Here is a 19,931-nt window from a genome sequence, read left to right on the forward strand (position 1 = left end):
TAAATGCATTTAGAATGGGAAAAAAAATATATATACAGTGTATAATATAATATAATATAATATAATATAATATAATATAATATAATATATACAGTAGTGGCCAAAAGTGATGTCCAGCCTAGGAAAATGTTATTCAAATATTATTAAAAACTAGATTTTATAAGAATGTTGTGCAGTCGTGCTTGGAGTCAATTGTTTTATTTGTGATAACGCAGTGAAACTTGCCAAATTGTGTGGACATCATTTTTGGCCAGGCTGTCATACAAAGAAATTATGAACCAACGAAATATTGATTATATACTGATGATATTTTCCTCATATTTTGATTGTTTTATTCAAACAATCCTATTTATTTATTTGTAAATTTGGAAACTGTCATAGAAACTCTCATGAATAATGTATGAGATGAGTTACACAATGAAATTCAATACTTTAATACTACGGGGTTTGTTGAAATCTCTTATCACACGTACAGTGGTAAGAATGCTTCCCTTTGCAAACACCACTAATTATTTCTGCCAAAGTACTGGAGCACCAAGCAGGTGATGGGTTTTTATCCCCCAAAATATCTTTCTATTTATGCCTGTGTGTGTGTGAGAAGGAGTGTTTGATGTTCCTCCTTTGCACATCAGCATTTATTTGCTTGACTGAAGGAGATGGTGATTACTGTAATAAGCTGGCCGCTGAGATGTTCTTCTGTGTTGAAGAAGCAGGGCTTTAATTAGTCAGAGCAAAGTTTGGCAGTAATAAGCTGCTCACAGGTCTATAGGGAACGCGCTTTCGTGGTGTGTAAACAGCCGTCTGAGGCCAGAGTCTCGTCCTATGAGGAGTGATTCGTTTAATGCGTGTATTTGTTACAATGCAGATTTATATAGCTATAAAGCGTGCTGTGATTTCCAGAGAGAACTGCGAGTGAGTAAACGAGTCCACGTGAGTGCAGGTTCACTTGCGCATTTTGTTTAGTCTGATAGTAAATCCTGGAAAACCCACAGTATATTTTGGGAACCTGTTGGGGAAGAAATTGTAGGTTCTTCAGTGAAATTGTAGCCAATCACGACTACTGTCAAGCTACACTTTAGGAAAAGTTCTTAGCTACACTAAAAGCTATTCTCCAACATTACCTCTCCAATTACCTTGCAGAAGCCAAAAAGTAGGTTCCCACCATATAAAACATGACGTGTGTATGTGCATTAGATTACAGGAGACGTCTGAGCGGTTGGCAGAGGAAGAAATTAAACTGAAGAAACTCATAGAGGACGGCTCCACTCAAACTGGCACAGATGCTCCGACACACCATAAGGTGAGACACCACGTCTGACTGAATGATCACGCTGCGGTCACATGTTTGCTCTTTCACCTCCTTTATCATTTTTGTACTATTTACACTACACTGTTCAAATGTTTGGGGTCAGAAAGATTTCTTTTTTGAAAGATTTTAAATAAATGCTGTTCTTCTGAACTTGTGAACTATGTTGAACTATTCATCAAAGGATCATAAAAGTTTCCACTAAAATATTAGGCAGAACAATGTTTTGTGTTCAACATTAATAATGATTAGAAATGTTTCTTGAGCAGCAAATCAGCATATTAGAATGATTTCTGAAGGATCATGTGACACTGAAGACGGCTGAAAATTCAGCTTTGCATCACAGGAATAAATTACATTTTAAAATATATTCAGATATAAATTTTGAGAATGATTTTATATTGTAATAATAATATTTCCGTATTACTGTTTTTTACTATATTCTTTTAATCAATTAAATACAGCCTTGGTGAGCATAAGAGACTTCTTTCAAACATTTTTAAAAAGAAATCTTACTGGCCTCAGACTTTTGAATGGTGGTGTAAGATAAGAAGATTTGCAAGTTAACAACATGATCAAATAAATTATTATAAAATAGGGTTCTTTAAATCCTTAGTGCTTAAACATTTAAGTCAATACGCTTCATGTTCACAGTTTACTGTATGATACACAGCTCTCTGAAATCATGCTGGTATATAAGTAGCAGCAAGTCATTGCTGTTTTTTTATTTTACACTTGTTACCATCACAACAAACAGCCTTGTTACGGAGGTCAGCTGAACCGTAAGTAAACACATTATTTTGACTTTGAAAACACACTGCAAGGCTGTTGAATATGTTGCTCTGATGGACTGCTGTAAGATTACAGCTTTTATCATAGAACTGAATTAGAATTAAGCTGAGCCTTGGTCTTACAGTACTGTTTCCTCAAGACGAATTCATTTCAAAGGCAATGAAGTCAAAGTGTCACCATAAGCGCACAGGAACTGAGGTGTTCATGTTCTGATGAGATTGACTTTACCAGTCACTTAAGTGTAGAAATAACAACAGTACATTTCAAAATTAAACTCCTATTTTCCCTTATTTTAGTATGTTCCTCTGACCTTCTCAAAATACTAATCCTTTATATTGTTTCTGTTTTGGGTTATTTTACATTTTGCAGGAGTGAACCGGGTAACACTTTATTTCGACATTCTACCAACTATAAGTATCTTTGCAACTATATGTCAGCTAGCAGTCATTAGAGTATTAGTACACTGTCTGCTCAATATCTGCTAACATTTTATTTTGATACTCCTCTAACACACATTCCACTGACTATAAGTAACTTTGCAAGTACATGCCAACTTATTCTACTAACCTGAACCTAATGTCAGCTCTAATGAGAGTTAGTTGACATGTAGTTGCAAAGTTGCTTAGATATATTTAATAGATAGTTAATAGAATGTCTAAAGTGGACCATCAAAATAAAGTGTAAACATGAACTGCTACAGTGTGTACAATAATTAAGTTGTAAATCTCAGAGACTCCAAATAAGAATTAAAGTTGGAATACTGCTTATAATAATGAGAAAAAGAAAGAAAAGTCATGCCGTATCAAATGTTGTCGTTTGTTTTTTGTTTTTTAGATTACAATTTTGCATTGATTGCTGCAAATACTGCCTGCATTGAAAACTGAATATGAAAAATATAGTGTTGGCGTGACTCCACCTTGTGGCAACTGAAGCTGATGTGTCCGTCTGTTAATAAATGAAGCCGGCAACACAACCATATTTTTTCTAATCTTGATGAAAGATCTCCCCTAATTATCTAATCAGAGCGAGTGAAAGAAAGTAATTAGCGGTTATGAGACAGTGAATGGGGAAAGCTGCACATGAATTAGATGACTGCTGATATTTACAATAATAGAGGAAGGGTGAGTTATAATACAATATAAGCACACAAATCTGACACAAACCTGAAACTGGGTTACTAGTCTCGGGTGATTTTAAGTTCTTCTCATATTTCATATTACAGTTGATTAATGTTTTGAATGTTCTGAAAATGGTATTAAAATTACTCAAATTAATTAAATTTAATTAATTAATTAAAAACATGTCAGCTTCTAGTTATTTGCCTTCAGTCATGATTAATTTATTCCATAGGCAAAAGTGTCCTATAACAAGGGGGTTACCGAGATAAAGTGAGTTGTGTTTATCTGGTCATGTGATTTGAACATGAAAGGGCACGTATTATAAAATTGCTTTTATAAGCATTTCTTTAAAAACTTAATTTCTTTGTGTGTAAAACTTTTTAATGAGGACAAATACTGAGTGTACCTTTAATAAGTGGTTTATGGTGTTTCTACAAATCACATTGTAACCAGAGTGCTGCAGTATTTGGGAGAAGGTTGGGTTATCGGTGTGCATGTTAATGAACTTCGATAGGAAACTTCTCCAGTCTCGAGCTGTTCCTCCCATAAATGTTCCATGGCCTTGAATAAAATATTAACCAGCAGAATGAGATGGTTTAAACGGTTAAAGAGTGTGATGTGTCCTCTCTAAGGATGGCTGCTGACCTTTTCTCTCTCGTTTATCCAATAGGACGAGACTATGGTGGAGCCAGTGGGAACAGGTGAGTGTGTGCCATCTGTCCACTCTCTGCGCTGCTGACCATCTGTGTATCTGTTGCAGTTGCAGAGCATCTAACTAACAGGTCTACTTTCCAGACCTGATTATTGATAACACAAAAGAGTACAATCCTTGACAAAACAGCAGTGGTGCTTTTATGGTAAATGAATTCCTAGACCTAGTTAATTAAATGAATGATCAATTTGATAGCATTAGCCAATGCTTTAGGGATCATCAGCTAATGATGAATAACACTTTCACAGCATTTATAAAACATTTGAACATTATAAAGTTATAAGTTAACATTGGTAGAGGAACCATGACTTTAACAATGAACAATTTATAATATATATTTTTATTATTATAATTAAATACAATGTTATGCCTACTAGAGTTTAAAGATTTTGGGTTAGTAAGATTTTTTTTTTTAAATTGATCAAAAGTGACAGTATGCACTTTTACATTTATTTGTGAAATAAACAATTTTATGGCATATTAGAATGATTTCTGAAGGATAACGTGACACTGAAGACTGGAGTAAGGATGCTGAAAATTCAGCTTTGCATTAGGAATAAAATGTATATTAAAGTTGAGTTATTTTAAATTGTAATAATATTTAACAATATTTCTTTTTTTTACTGTATTTTTGATCAAATAAATGCAGCCTTGGTGAACACTTCTTTCAAATACATAAAAAAAAATCTTGCAGACCCCAAACTTTTGAACAGTAGTGTATATTTATACAAATATTTATATTTATGTTATGGAATTGAACCTTATTGTAAAGTGTTACCAATCTTTTTTTTTTTTGTGCATCAAACCATTTAGATTTAAAATAAGATTTTGTAATGAAAACCCTGTTAAAAAATGAACAAAAGAACTCATCTTAAGTTGCAAAGCATGATATTGAACAAATATCAATTATAAATGTTTCTAATCAAACAGCAGTTGCTGAGACGGCCCCTAATGGACCTATCGTGGAGAACGGAAAAGAGGAAAAGAGAGGTATACAATATCAGTACTTCTCATATATTATATACTATTCTGTCTTAGTCACCTGGTAAAGACTTGGGTAACTTTCCAGTCATATGTGCTGAGGAGATCATGTGGTTTGTAGAGGAGGGTTGAATACTTATTTTTCTTAGCGATAAAACTTACCTTTTTTTTTTTCTGGCAGATGATAAAATAGGTGAAAAAAATCCTTAGACTTACATTGAGGGAGAGACCTAATATGGCAAGACCAGTAAAACACCCTAGCAATGCCCTAAAGACTGTTTACACCTGGTATTAAGATGTGTTTTGGTCAATCGGATCACAAGTAGACGAGGGAGACACATTCCCTTTTACACCTGGGGCCCTATTTTAACGATCTGAAACGCAAGTATCAAGCGCGAAACGCAAGTAACTTTGTGGGCGGGTCTTGGGCGCTGTTGCTATTATACCGGCAGGATAAATTACTCTTGCGCCCGACGCAAATCTAAAATGGGTTGGTCTGAAGTAGTTTCATTATTCACAGGTGTGGTTTGGGCGTAACGAGAAATAAACCAATCAGAGCGACATCTCACCTTCCCTTTAAGAGCAGGCACGCTTGTTCTAAAGCGGATTCCTATTATAACGGCGGATTTGCCAGGCGCGTGCCAGCAGCGGTTCACAGCCGAGGAGACCGACGTTCTCGTCAGGGCTGTAAAACACAGAGAAGTGACATTGGGGATGGAGAAACACACCCAAATTAGCTTAGGTTAAACAGGCGTATGATAATTTTGGTAAATGTGTAAGCTAGATTTATGCTTTTATAATAAACTATCTATCTATCTATCTATCTAATGTAATAATGTATGATTTGCAAAAATGAAAACTGCTGCTTCTGTGTAGATGAGAGAATCAAAGTGTATGCGCGTTGTGCACACGCTACATTGATGATGGCCAAGCATGCGCCCTTAAAATAGCATATGAATAACATGGGCAACGGAATTGTTTTCTAAACCTGCAAAATAGAATCAGGGAACATTTGTGCCGAAACACGCCTCCTCTTTGCGCTGAACCGCCCCGGGGAGCGCAAGTGTATTTCCTAGTTTACCGACGTGCGTCTGTGGAGGGAAAAGTCCGCTGTGCGCGGGTGCAGAATAGGAATGATACATGCGTCGGTGTACAAAGTCAATTGCGCTGGGTGCAAGATAGAGCCCCTGGTGTTTTAATCCGTCTCTTTTGTCCACTTTCAACCACTTCTGTTCTGATTTCTGCGAGGAGAGGGTCTATAGGCAGGTAAAATGGTAAATGGACTGCATTTATATAGCGCTTTCAACAGAGCCATGGCCACCAATGCGCTTTACATATTGCCTCACATTCACACATTCATTCACTGACGGCGGTGTCAGCCATGTAAGGCGCCATCCAGCTCGTCGGGAGCAGCTGGGGTTAGGTGTCTTGCTCATGGACACCTCGACACTTGGTCAGGTGGAACCGGGGATGGAACCACCAACCTTACGGTTTGTAAACAACCTACATGAACAACTGAGCCACTGCCGCCCCACTAAATGTATGGACTTCTTCAGATATTTCGATCTAATGGACAAAATAAGCTTGAGTAATTTACAAATGAACGTGCCCGGAGACGACAGTAAAACATACGGAGAACATTAGCTTTCATTTCTGCTCCGATAGCCGCAAGACCAACCAAACGCTGAGAGTGTGTTAGAAATCAGGAATGGTGAGAAAAAAAAAAAAAAAAAAAAAAGCTTCATCCAGAGGGTAAGGGTGACGGGGGCATGGCAAGCTGGGCATTGCACTGGACTGATCCATGCTGAACGTCACACCTTTTTTTAATGCATCACAAAGCAACTGACACACACTATGCACTTCAAGGCTGATCATATAACTTCCACCTCCTCATATAATTATTAATGTTGTTATTTTATTATTATTATCAATATGAGTATATTATAATTATTACTATTTTCCTCTTTCAATCTTATTATTACTACTACTATTATTATTATTATTATTATTGTAATATGTGTGTATGTATGTAAATGTATGTATGTGTGTGTGTGTGTGTGTGTATGTATGTATGTGTATATATGTGTATATATATATATATATATATATATATATATATATATATATATATATATATATATATATATATATATATATATATATATGTATGTATATGTATGTGTATATATATGTATATGCATGTGTATGTGTATGTGTGTATGTATATGTATATATATGTACGTATGTGTATATGTATGTGTGTATATATATGTATATATATATGTGTATATGTGTGTGTATGTGTATGTGTATATATATATATATATATTTATTTATTTATTTTTTGCTCTTTCCTTTTCCTATTGTTATTATTATTATTATTATTATTACTATTACTATTATTATTATTATTATTAGTTCTCTCCCTGACTTCCTAACCTCACCTCACCTCTCCATTACTATCATTAATATCATTATTATCATCAATATTACTTATACTTTTGTTTTCATTACTATTATTACTGTTCTGATTTGTCCTTCTGTTATCTTATTATCATTACTATCAAGTATTTATACCATTGTCATTATTCAAGTTGCTGATGTAGTAGTAGTAGCAGTTAATGTAGTAGTAGAGATTGTAGTAATAATTGTGGTTGTAGTTGTAGCAGTTATTGTAGAAGTAGAGACTAGTAGTAGTTGTGGTTATTGAAGTAGTAGTAGTAGAGATTGTAGTAATAATTGTGGTTGTAGTTGTAGCAGTTACTGTAGAAGTAGAGACTAGTAGTAGTTGTGGTTGTTGAAATAGTAGTAGCAGTTAATGTAGTAGTAGAGATTGAAGTAGTAGTTGTGGTTGTAGTTGTAGCAGTTATTGTAGAAGTAGAGACTGTAGTAGTAGTTGTGGTTGTTGTTGTAGTTGTAGTAGTAGAAGTTATAGTATTTTTAGTAATCACTCCTTACCACTGATTGATTTCTTTATATTTGTTTTATTTATATCTGTTATTTGTTTTCATATACTGACTTATACATGTTTATGTATGTATGTTTATTTGTATATATATATCTTCCTTTTTTTTTTTTTTTTTTTTCTCTTTCTCTCTATCTCTTGTTTTTCAAAGTATGTACTGTGACACGTCCACCGCATTACCTTTACATGCACGCACACACACAAACGCACGCATTTGTCAGTTCCTGACTGTATTGGTTTTGTTTTGCTTGTTTGTTTGTTTGTTTATTTGTTTTCCCTGTTTGTGATCCCAATTTATGTACACCTTGCATATTCCAAAAAAAAAAATAAATAAATAAAGGAATGGTGAGAGAACATTGTACTTGGTACGTTATAGGAACTGCAATTCCTATAATGTTTATGCATGAGGTCTGTAGGCGGAGAGTAGCCGGTCTTTTGTGGCTGTTCGAACTCATTCGTCCACATGAGCGTTTACACTACGAAAGCAATCCGGTCTAATGCGTTTTCAACTACCTCTGGAAGTGGTCGAAAGTGGACAAGCTCAAAAGGTTTTAGGCCCCGTTTACACCTGTATTTAGCGTCGTCCACTTGTGATCCGATCAACCAAAACGAGCCTCCTGTCTCTCTTTAGTTTCAAATTTATGAAAAAGCCTTTAATATGCTATCAATTATAGAATCAAAGCATTGCCATTGACAATTTCACTATTGTTAACATGTATAAATGTCAAAACCTATTATTTTATATTCATACTGTTGGTTTTTGTTGCAGATAATTCCGTGCATGCTGAGAACCACGACGTGGAGGAAGCAGAACCGCTCACTGATGCAAAGACAGAAACTGACACCATAACAACTTCAGCTATTATAAACGGAAATGTGGAAGGAGAAACATCACACAATAATCCAGGACAAGACGAACCCGCTTCTGCTAACGGCTTCGCCAGCCACCCTGCTGAAGGAACAGGTGCTGGAGGAATAACCATGACCTTCCTTGGCTTCAAGGAGGCGGAGCCCGGACAAGGAGTTGATGAGGACGATGATGGTGGGGCAATTATCCGAGCAGAACGAGTCATCATTACAGACGAAGGAGAGGAAATCCCAGAGGAAGATGACAGCATGGCTCAAGAACCTACTACGGATGCTAAAAATGAAGACTCATCTGGGAGCACAGAAGCAACGTGTGCTGAAGAAGAGACAGAGTATGATCCGGAAGCGTCTGTTGATCTGAAGCAGGTCGAAGTGACTGAAGATACTCCTGCTGAGGAAATGGATGTGGATGTGGTAGTGGTAGACGAAGGGCAAATAGAGCAACATCTCCCAGACTCCACTGAAACGCAACCCCAGAATGTGACAGTAGATAGCCCTATAGAGGCTTCCCTCATTCCAATGTATTCCACAACAGAACCTTCTCCAACAATCAAACCCAAAGTCGAAACAAACGCAACAGAATCACAAACCCCAAAAGACGAGGAGTCCGTGCCCGCCCCGCGCATCTCGCTCAGCCAATTTCAGGAGGTTCCGCTGGACGAGTCCAACACAGAGAAGCAGCGTGCCGAACAAGAACCTCTGCTGATCTCCAAAGCAGCGGCCCAGCTGGATACCAGCGCCACCAATCCAGCAGAGGACGCAGGAGCACCAAAGCGGAAAAACTGCCAGTGTTGTTCAGTCATGTGAACGGTCTGTTGACGTTTGACTGTGACTTTTTCTTTTTTCTTTCTTTTCCATCTTGACTGTTACTCTGAATATACAGGTTGTATTTCAAGACGTTCATATTTTGATCTTCAGCTGTTCACTTGTGGCATCAAAGCACAAAGTGTTTATTATATACTGAAGAATATATTCAAAACGGAGCCGTAAAACGTAAAGACTGGCATTGCCCTTTCCATATTGGATGCCCGTAATTCCTATCAGTGTAAAAAGAAGCTTTGTAAAGTGCATTGGCTTGCAGGAAAGGACTGGAATAGGCTTCAGTGTGCATGTTGTTGTTGTTAATGCGTCACTATTGGTTGCATTCCCAGCCTCTGGTGTCTGATTAGCGATTATGATCCTGTTTTTATGTCTGGCGACTCTAGAGCGTTGGCTGCCGACCCACAGAGGCCTTGACGGTTTTAACACTACCACATAAAAATATTTTGTTTTTATCAGTGCCGTGGGAATCAACCCACAGCGGTAATTAACACTTCTCTACTTTCAATAGTTGTTGCATAATCTATTATAAACAATTTGTGTGCCTTGATTATGAATCAAAACAAAGAGACAGAATGGTTACCTGTGATTTTATACATGCTGTAACATTTTTATTGCTGACGTGAATGGAGTTTCTGCTTTTATTGTTACGTTGTCTTCAACTGGCTGACAGAAGTGTTTTTAGACATTAAACAGATAGTTTATCCTGCGCTGAAAATCATTTTATGTTGTTCCAAAACTGCTTGAGTTTTTCTTTTGCAAGACAAAAGATATTTTGAAGTGCGTTTCAACTGTTTTGTCTGTACAGTGATAGGCAATGGAATCCAAAACAACTTTCTATTACAAAAAAAAAAGACGATATTTTTGTCTTGCAGAAGAAATGCATACAGGTTTAAAACAACATGAGGGTGAATAAATGATGACAGAATTTACTTTTTTTTTTTTGTTGTTGAGTGAACTATCTCTTTAATGTGACCCTGTGAACAGTACTATTTCTGAACAGTGTATAGTATATGGCATAAATCGCTTTAGCAATCTGTTTAAGGTGAACTGACATTTCTGTTGTCTTTTTTTTTTAACGGTTGTTTAAATTGTTAATCAATATTATTCAAAGCTTTCAGTTGGATTCAGGAACATTATTTCAGCATGGAAAGTCTGATGCAAATTCTCAGTGCCTTAACTGAGTGCCTGTATGTATAGTATATACAAAGAGCTGAATAAGAAGCGGTGAGGATTTTGTATAGAAAGTTTACATTGGAAGAATAAATAAAATGATGAAATTTAATCTAAGGCTGTTTTTTCTTAATAGTTGAGGAGGCATATAATGTAGCTACTGTCAATGTAAATATAAAACAGTATTATTTTGTAAGTTATGTATAAAAGAGAATCAAATAGTAATGCCTTTAAAAAACAATGGCAATAATCCTTTCATCATTAAACATGAAAAAGAATAGTGTATTCTGTCACAGTCTTTAAATATTCAATAGCTTGAACCTTTTTCATATTTATATTGAACTTTTTAACTTACATTGCTACACTTTACAGTAAGTTTTCAATTCATCAACATGAGTTAACGCGTTCAGTATCATAAACTAACAATGAACAAGCATTTAAAATGTTTAATTAAAAGGTAATTTATGCTTTAATATTCTATCGTTCATTTTTAATCAATGTCCTTGCATAATACATTAACTAATGTTAATTTATGCAAATTAAAATGTATTAAAAATGTATTTGTATATGTAAAAAAAATTATTAATAAATTATTGTTATAATTGTTACTTCATGATACCTAATGCTAACAAATTGAACCTTATTGTAAAATATTACAGCTACATTTAGATCTTGCAGTATTGTGGGTGAACCTAAAAGTTAGAAAGAGAATAGAAAGAGATCCCATGCTTTCACTGTTCAAACTCGTGAGAGCTTTGAGAGCTGTTTGGATTAGTGATGCAAGGCCTGCGGTTTACTCAGCAGCTTTAGTGTACTGTGGAAGTAGGAGAGAAAAGAACTGCACAGATTTTAACCTTGATTACTAAGCAGGGGGTGGAGGTAGAGAGAGAGAGAGAGAGAGAGAGAGTAAAAGAGAGAAGGAAACCAGGGAAGAAGTAAGAAGGTGAGAGGGGCAGATTTCACAAAGCTCACTTCAGTTTTTTGTCTTTCAGCTGACCTTTGTCTTCTTTCATCTTTTATTTCATCTCATCAGCTGGTAGGCCTGTTTTCCTTTTTCATCTTATGTTTTTATGTGTAAGAATGGGTTGTGTAATCCAAATAGCCCTTTAACTGATTTGGATACTTTATGTGTGTTGCATGACAATGTCAGGAATTTCAATTTGGGATTAATTAATTTAATATCCACATCACTTGTTTTACCTAGAATTACTGAAGCAGACTTATCCACGTTTAATGACAGCGATTCATACTATAGTTTCTTGAGATTTGTGGATGTTAACAGTAGTTTTCAGTATAGCTAAAAATAGATGTGTGCTACCAGGTTTTGTTTATATATATATATAATATTTATATTTTCGCTAGATTGAAATTCAATCATGACCTTTATTAAGTATTATGTGTGTTTTAATTCATAAGGACACTAAGAACACCTCACCATTATTGTATTATTCCTGAATCAGAATTTCCATGTTGTTTTGTTACTCGTGTCCACAGTATAATCTGATTAAATGGTATTAATCTGCTCCTTATGTAATTAGCATTATGCTATGACACACCTTTAAATCCTTGTGTTTGTTTCCAGGAGACAATGCAATACAGAGTCCAAATATTATATTGTGAATGAATCACTTGTTGTCAACAAAAAATGATTACCTGACTTGCATGGAGATCGGATTTTGCATTTAAGTAAATATGATTCTCAGAAGACCTGGTTAAATTTTGACTTTCTAAAGAATAGAGAGAAATTTCATTGACTGTGAAGGTGGAAAATGTCCACCCTCGACCTTGCACGCTGTTTAATGTTCTTCCAATTTGAATAATTTTGTTAATCATTTTCAATCGCATGTGCTAATATGGAAATATCTGTATGGATCAATATGCAGGACAATAACACTATAGCAAAATAAGACAATGGTTACAAAAATAAATGCTTAGTGTACAGACTAGTACAACCCCCCCCCCCCCCCCCCCCCCCCCCCCCCCAAAAAAACCTTGAAAACTTAAAATAAATATTGCAAGTAATTTTTTCAGATTACCTATATCAAGGTGAACTTAATAGGGAAGGACACTAATCTGACTCTGAGGCATGGCCGTTAAAGAATAAATGACCTAATGAATTTTATTTAAGACTGACAGAGGTCAAAGATTTGTGAAGCAAGAACACAAAAGCAAGTGAAAAAGGTAATGCAGTCGCACTATAACTCTATTTATTATGAGCTCACCTGAGTTACTGGGATTGAAACATAAGCTGATTATTGTTTCCTAAATCAGCAACAAAAAAGTGTTACCCGTATAAAGGAAAGGACTTCAGGGGTCTCACCTTTATGCAATAAAAAACAAGGTGAGAAAAGCAGTAAGGGAAGCCTGGGAAGAAAGAGACAAACTTTGTTGATTACCAACACAATCAAATTAAGGAACCCCGTCTCTGGCTTGTCATTCTGTGATTGAATAAACACATTTTGCCATTTATTTCATACAGATCTAGAGCAAAATGGAAACAGACTCTGTGACTTGCACTCAGAAATCTGAATCCCTGGATGAATGCAGTAGTGAAGAAATAGAAATAGCAGAGATAGCAGAAATAGCAGAAACAGCAGAAACGGCCCACTTAACTCAAGACACGGAAACAGCAATAACAGAAGATCATACGACGAAAAAGAAAGACACAGCCACAGACCTGCAAGAGATGAACAAGGACGCAGAAGCTATAAGTGAGTTAGAAAGAACAGAAACACCTGACAGCAGTTTCCAGCCTCAACCTCTCGATCATCCCACCTCCTCACCAGCTGATGGAGCCATTGAGCCAACAAGGGAAGACTTGTGCAGTACAGTTGAAAATGACTCTGATGATGACCAGTGTCCACCAGTGCCAGGACTGGAAGAAGATATCCAACCAGAGAGAAATGAGTGTCAAGCCACAGAGATTCAGGATGAAGTGAAGGAAAACCCTGAAACCAGTGAAGATGTTCAGACATCTGTGCAAGACACTGAGGGTGAAGAACCTGTTAGCATGACACAGGCAGACAAAAGCACTGACTCACCACAAATGCCAAAGGTGACCAAAGAAGAAGAGGGACATGAGCTTGAGTCACATGGTGACTCCGACTCAATCGTGTTCCTATCAGAAAACAGTGAAGAGCTAAATATAGACTGTAAACCTTTGGACTTCCCGAGCACCAGAGAGCAGTGGGTGAGACGGGACAGTCGTTGCGATGAACCACCAAACCTGACGTATTCCAAAAGATCGTCAAAAAGTAATCTCACAGAAACCGAACCTTCATCGAGCATCCAAAGTGTATCCATAACTGAATCTGGGGTTAATGCAGAGAATGTCCAGCAGGGGGAGCTTGAGGTAAACAAACTAAGTGATATAAATGAGAATGAGTTACAACAGGTGTGTGGTGCTGCTCCGCCCCTAGAAGCAGTTGCAGGCGAGCCAGCCAATCCAGAGCAAGGTAACTCTGCCTCTATCTCTACGGAAGTAAAAGAGCCATTGATAATGACACACGGGAGAAGGGACAGTCAAAGGGAGGAGAGAGAGGGTAGAGAAACAGGTGAAGAGCGAAAGCAAACAGTACGCTTCACAGAAACAGGTGGGACCGGAGGAAAGCAGCTTGGGGAGGTTAAAGATCAAAGACAAGAACGGGAAAACAAAGGACAGAGAGCGGAGTCCCGGTCAAACGCAAAGCCTCATCTGGGAGACGGGAAAGTCAACAGAATGCAGGTGGATCATTTTGACGACAGCCAGAGCGATAGCGGTGTATCAGCAGATTTCTCCCCCAACAGCACAACAGATGTCTCGGAGGGCCTTGTTAACACCGAGGCTCCACAGCCCTTTGAATCTCCACCTAACGAAACTCCCATTGAGAGGGAGATCCGTTTGACTATGAAGAGAGAGCAGAGTCTACGGCGTTCTCGAGGACTGTGCGACACAACCAACAGGAATAATGAGTTTGTGGAAATTCCATTGAGGAGACCTATTCTATCTCAGGACCTCCAGATAAGATCCAACCCAAGCCTTGACAAGGACCGGCAGTTTGCTGGAAAGAAGATGCAGAAGGAAATCAGCGCAGAGGCGGAGAGGGAGAAGGTTCTGGTTGAACTGGGCAGACTACCTGGCTTCTATGACAAGGGAACAGAGGTACAGCTTCAAGAAAAAAAGATGCTCTTTGAGTCATTCCAAGAGCAGAAGGAATCAGTGGCAGACTTAAGCAGAAGATCTCCCTCAAACTCCTCTTACGTAGAGTCTGCTTCTGGAATAGTGGAAGTTGATTCTGCTGTTAGACAACGCCTAATGCAATTCTCTCAAAATTCTCCCACCCCACCAGCCATGGCCAAGTACGGAGGCACCAACGGCAACCCGCCTGCGGCTCGAGGACCTGGTCTAGCTGAGGGATTCACGGGCCAGATAATAATAATAGAGGCCAACCCTATTCCTACAACTGTGGGAGGACCAAACGGGGGTTATAAGACAGCCTCATGGACAGATGGAGGATCTGTAAAAGTGATGAATCCAGTGGGTGTGAGGGCTTCTTCTGCAGAGCCTGTTAATGCAAGACAAAGACCAAATTTTGAAGTGGCTGAAGACTCAAGTACAGTAAAGGAGAACCCGTTCTTCAAGCTCCGCTCCTCTATGACTCTGCAGCCTCAGGTGGAGCTGGACATTAAGGAGGCTAAAGAAAGGGAAAGAGAACTACAGAGACAGAGAAACAGTCTTTATGGAGGAGCAGCCATGGATCTGGAAGAAGGAAGGGGAACAAGAATTGATTTGAGGACAGAAAGTGGAGTGAAAGATGGAACGGGATCCTCTAACAAAATGATTCTTAGTTCCCCACCTCCACAGACAAATTTGACTCCAACAGGCCGCCAATCAGAGATATCCACCGCCACTACATCAGGTGAGTCATTGTAAAGCAGCATGTGAAAATTCACAGAGCAGTTGAAAGGAGTCAAAACTTAACATTCAAAAGAAACTTATGTAGCATTCATTCAGCATACAATATGAATAGTTTATGCATTCCTGAGAATTAATGAAGTCTGCAATGCTAACACTACTACTACTTTGAGCTACTGGAGCACATGCAGATAATGATAAAGGACAAGAGGGCGCATGACCTATGGAACAAATCCTATAAAACTCATTTGTAGGCCATACACTCACATTTACACATTTGCCATTATAAATCAAAGCAAAATAGCTAATTATGTATTGAAAATATACATTTTATCAGTTCATGAATTTGGTGTAAATTGAACCCCTGATCTTTGCATTGAAAGCACCATGCTCTACATGCACTCAGGAAAGGATATAGAGAGGATGTATATGCAGAGTGTGTGTATATATATATACATAAATCTTTAAAAAACTATTCTTTTTGAAGGCCAGGCCATACATTTGGCAGACAACTCTATTCAGAGCGATTTACATTGCATTCAAGATGACCATTTTATCAGTTTGTGCATTGCTTGGGAAATGAACCTATGACCTTGGCATTGCTAACACCACGTTCTACTGTTTGAGCTATACTGGACAATCTTAATAGCAGCAAAACCAATAAAACTCGACACTTGTGAACTATTAGTTAACAGTAAGACTGAAGGCGTAGAAACTTCAGTTACGTAGACATTTTATAATTTGACTGGAGGTTGGGATAGTTTGTGCCTCACCATGGCAGCCAACAAACAAATAGCCAAAATGCTAATGTAGGGTTATGTCAATAGTACTAACTTAAGCCGGATATTTAAATTTCTGAGTCAGTCAAATGTGCTGAAATGAACAAAGTATGGATAAGAGTATCTGGACAGCTGATACCTGAGGTGTAGGTGAGGTGAGGTTTGCATGTCCAATACATAAACTACGATTGTGACTTGAGTTCATCGTTTACTACTGTACAAGTCTGCAGAAATGCCTGCTAGACTTAGCAGATGAGGCAAATGATCCATACATTTATGCTGACAATTAATGACACATTTAGTACTAAAATAAGGGGAAGTGAAATCTCTTTTCCAGTAAATTTTCTCTTTCTCTACTTTCTCTTTAGTGTCTGCCTTATTTTTATAAAAATAAACGGACAAAAAGATCGTTTCCCCTACTTCTTTTTACTCAGAAAAGCTTTCTTCTTCAGAATTATTTTGCATGATAACATGATTTCTGCCAAAATGCCACTGTAACTACAGCATAATATTTACAACATAATAAATGTGGGACCTAATCTCCTTCTGTCATTTCATATTCTTTCTCTGCTGATGGTGGCTAATATCAATTTACCACAGCTCTACAGCAATATAAAAAACTTAAGCAAATATGGTAATTTTGCAGAAACTGTGGGAAGTGTGGTGTATTTGTGTATGAGCAGCTAACAGTTATAAACCAACATTGCCGATGTCATAACTTTTTACAAGCAAAACCAAGTACTGCATGTCATTTTTATTGTGATGCAACAGAATTTGTATGAACTGTTGCTCAATTGGATATATTGTAATATGTTAAGTAAACCTCCATTACCGCTGCTACAGATCTTTTAATCTTTTGCCCTTCATAGTGTGACATTTTTAAATATTCCATTTGGACACAGTCGATTCATGTTTCTCATCTGAATGCTTACATTTAAATGCTTGAAATAAGTTTTGTAGCGAAATATAAAATAATATGCTAATTGAAAAAAATGGAAAAATGTGTGCCTACACATGAATTTCCTTATTAGATCTCATTCAGTACCGTTTTAAAAAGCACTCCAGGTTGATACACCTGGTGGAGGGTGAAGGAATCTTAAATGCAAGATGATTTGTTTATCATTTAAATTGTTTGGCCACTGCCTAATTCCCATTCTTCAATTCGTTACTAATATTCTAAATCAGGATTATAGTTCAAATTAAGGAGTAGGTGTGTCCAAACTTTTCACTGCTACTTTATTGTCTTCTCATCCAATGATCATGTGTGTGGATAGGAACATCCAGTTCAGAAATGACTTGTTGTACATTCACTGAAATAAATATTTGTCTCCTGCTTTCAGAGCGACAATCCACCGGAAAACTGGACCTAACATGGCCTCCACCCCAAGCTGATGAAGAACCAAGACAACAGGTGTCAGAGGTAGAGGATTTTTTCTTTGAATCTTTTAAAAGTGGCATCATTTGTGTTCTTCACTCTTTTACGGGAATAAATGTGTATATCACTGGTGTTGGTAACTTTGTGGCTAAAGATTTGGGCTGGTAACCCAAAAGTTGAGGTTCAGACCATGAATTGGGGAGTTGCTTGATCAATAAACAGGCTACCAACCAACCTACCTCTTCAACCTTTCAACAGGTAATCAGAGAGTATCAAAGTTTCAGTAACCCTCCCTGTGCAAACACAACCACAGACACTAAATGTGATGCTAATGAGCAAGTGGCTTATCGCCCTTTAGATAATGATGCCAGCGAGAGCAGAGTTCATGCTGAATTCTTAAGATCAAGATCAGATCTTGACTGTCATTATTGTCACTGAATCATTCTCCGCAGCCAGGAAAGTATAATGTAACAGAAACACAATCAAAACTGATTGGTGCTGCCAAGTTTACATTGAAAACAGAGGCTTTTTTATCAGTTCACCTCATCTCAGCTCTCATTTGCTCCTGTGTTTATTATTTTTAACAATTTAAAAAAGAATAATTCACCCACAGCTAAAAATTCTGAAGCTCTCTTCAATAGAACAATGAATGCTGACCAGGGGGCGGTCAAGTTCCAGAAATGCTTTAATAGTTTAATTTTTTAATAGTTTTAAAGCACAACAAAGTTGTTCAGTGTTCAAAAAATGATTATTCAGTGAAATAAATTCACTTCTCAAATCTAATTTCTTAAACTTGAATATGCAAAATGTCAAGATGGGTTTAAAACAACACAAGGGTCAATGATGACAAAATGTTCATTTTTGACCAAATTCCTCTTATGCTATACGTGCTGCACGTCCTGATTTTGCCAAGTTAGATGCGTTCCTAGGTCAACATATTTTGTTGCCCCTAGAACAACCTTCCTGTCCTAAAATTTAGTCCTAAGTTATCCCTAAAATCAGAGGGAAATGACAGTGAATAACACTGATGTACCCACAGGTTGTAAGCCTAAACTTGACACAAACTGTAAACTTGTCCCTCAAATCTTGTTGTTCAAGGACCAACAAAGATGTTAATCCAGGAACATGTTGTACTTGGTGAGATCAGGTTCTGCATGTGGCCTAGACTAGAGGTGTTCAAATTAAAATGCCCTCATTAATGTTGTTGTTAATGTTCTGATAAATACAGAAACCGCTAAAGATCCCAAGGCAGCGAAACCCGTTACTTGAACGCTGGGAGTCAGGGACGGTGAACGGCCATGTGGAAGACAACAACTGAGACTGAACGCCAACTACAGAATCCTGGCATAAAGAATACGAACAGCCCGGACAACCAAGTGCGCCTGCATAAAAAATAAAGCATATGAACAAATGATCAGTTTCCCCATAAAATTCCCTGACCGTTTAAAGGACAGCAGTACCACGTGCCATTATGGGTGGACGAAGAGAATCACTTGCCTCAAAAAGACACTGTGAGTTGGATATCCAAAAATAACAATCTACAAAACGCATCATGTAAATAACTGATGGTGTTAATGTTACTAGGTATGATTGTTGATTGGTGTCACAAGAGCTCAAATGATTTCAGTGTAATAATTGTCATTTTCGATGTAAATCTCGGCTTTACAGTTATTTATAATCAATAAACATAGCTGTTCATCTCATAGTAACAAGACAGTCAAAACAGACTGGATTATATAAAAAATATATATTTTAATAAAATTATTGCATAGATATTTCATTACTCATTAGAAAAGTTAAATTAAACTAACTGGGAAATGGCTTTATTGATGCATATGTAAAAATTAATAAAACTAAATTAATTTAGAAAAAAAGTGTGGATCAGATTTTTTTTTTTTTGTTGTTGTTGAATAATTTTCCGAAACTCAAATTGCTGAATGTGACTCATCGTTAATATGGGGGTTTGGCTCTTGGAGTCCGAAACTAGATCACTTCACAATAGGCACAATGACCAGGATGTAATGCTTTATGCTATGGCTTTGATTTCCAATATAACAATTAAAGAGGGCGACGTTCTCGCATTCCATTCAGCTTCCATGCAAAAACCCTTTAATGACATCACAGTCCATTCTAACCTCCTCAGCCCGCGC

At 37.2% G+C, this 19,931-nt stretch overlaps 2 protein-coding genes across 5 annotated transcripts in view; both read left to right on the plus strand.

Annotated features, from left to right (window-relative positions):
- The window catches only part of palm3 (paralemmin 3), a 42,557-nt gene extending 31,712 nt beyond the window's left edge, over positions 1-10,845 (plus strand). For 2 of the 3 annotated variants that reach the window (XM_084424808.1, XM_084424809.1), the window contains exons 5-8: positions 1,195-1,300; positions 3,887-3,917; positions 4,859-4,918; positions 8,644-10,845. In XM_084424808.1, coding sequence (XP_084280934.1) covers positions 1,195-1,300; positions 3,887-3,917; positions 4,859-4,918; positions 8,644-9,548 — 1,102 coding nt within the window. In that variant the 3' untranslated portion in view covers positions 9,549-10,845. The remainder of the gene's footprint in view (positions 1-1,194; positions 1,301-3,886; positions 3,918-4,858; positions 4,919-8,643) is intronic. The other variant, XM_084424810.1, reaches the window with a different exon arrangement.
- A 696-nt stretch (positions 10,846-11,541) lies between these two features.
- Positions 11,542-19,648, plus strand: misp3 (MISP family member 3). Of its 2 annotated transcripts, none has more exons than XM_084425294.1 (4): positions 11,542-11,769; positions 13,213-15,631; positions 17,747-17,826; positions 19,010-19,648. In XM_084425294.1, exons 2-4 carry the CDS (start codon positions 13,225-13,227, stop codon positions 19,097-19,099), a joined length of 2,577 nt encoding a protein of 858 aa, XP_084281420.1. In that variant the 5' UTR covers positions 11,542-11,769; positions 13,213-13,224; the 3' UTR covers positions 19,100-19,648. The 2 variants fall into 2 exon arrangements, with proteins under 2 accessions (XP_084281420.1, XP_084281421.1); XM_084425295.1 differs by having other exon boundaries at positions 11,576-11,676.
- Positions 19,649-19,931: the final 283 nt, after the last annotated feature.

The sequence above is a fragment of the Rutilus rutilus genome (genome assembly GCF_951802725.1).
Source record: "Rutilus rutilus genome assembly, chromosome: 12".
NCBI classification, from domain to species: Eukaryota; Metazoa; Chordata; class Actinopteri; order Cypriniformes; family Leuciscidae; genus Rutilus; species Rutilus rutilus.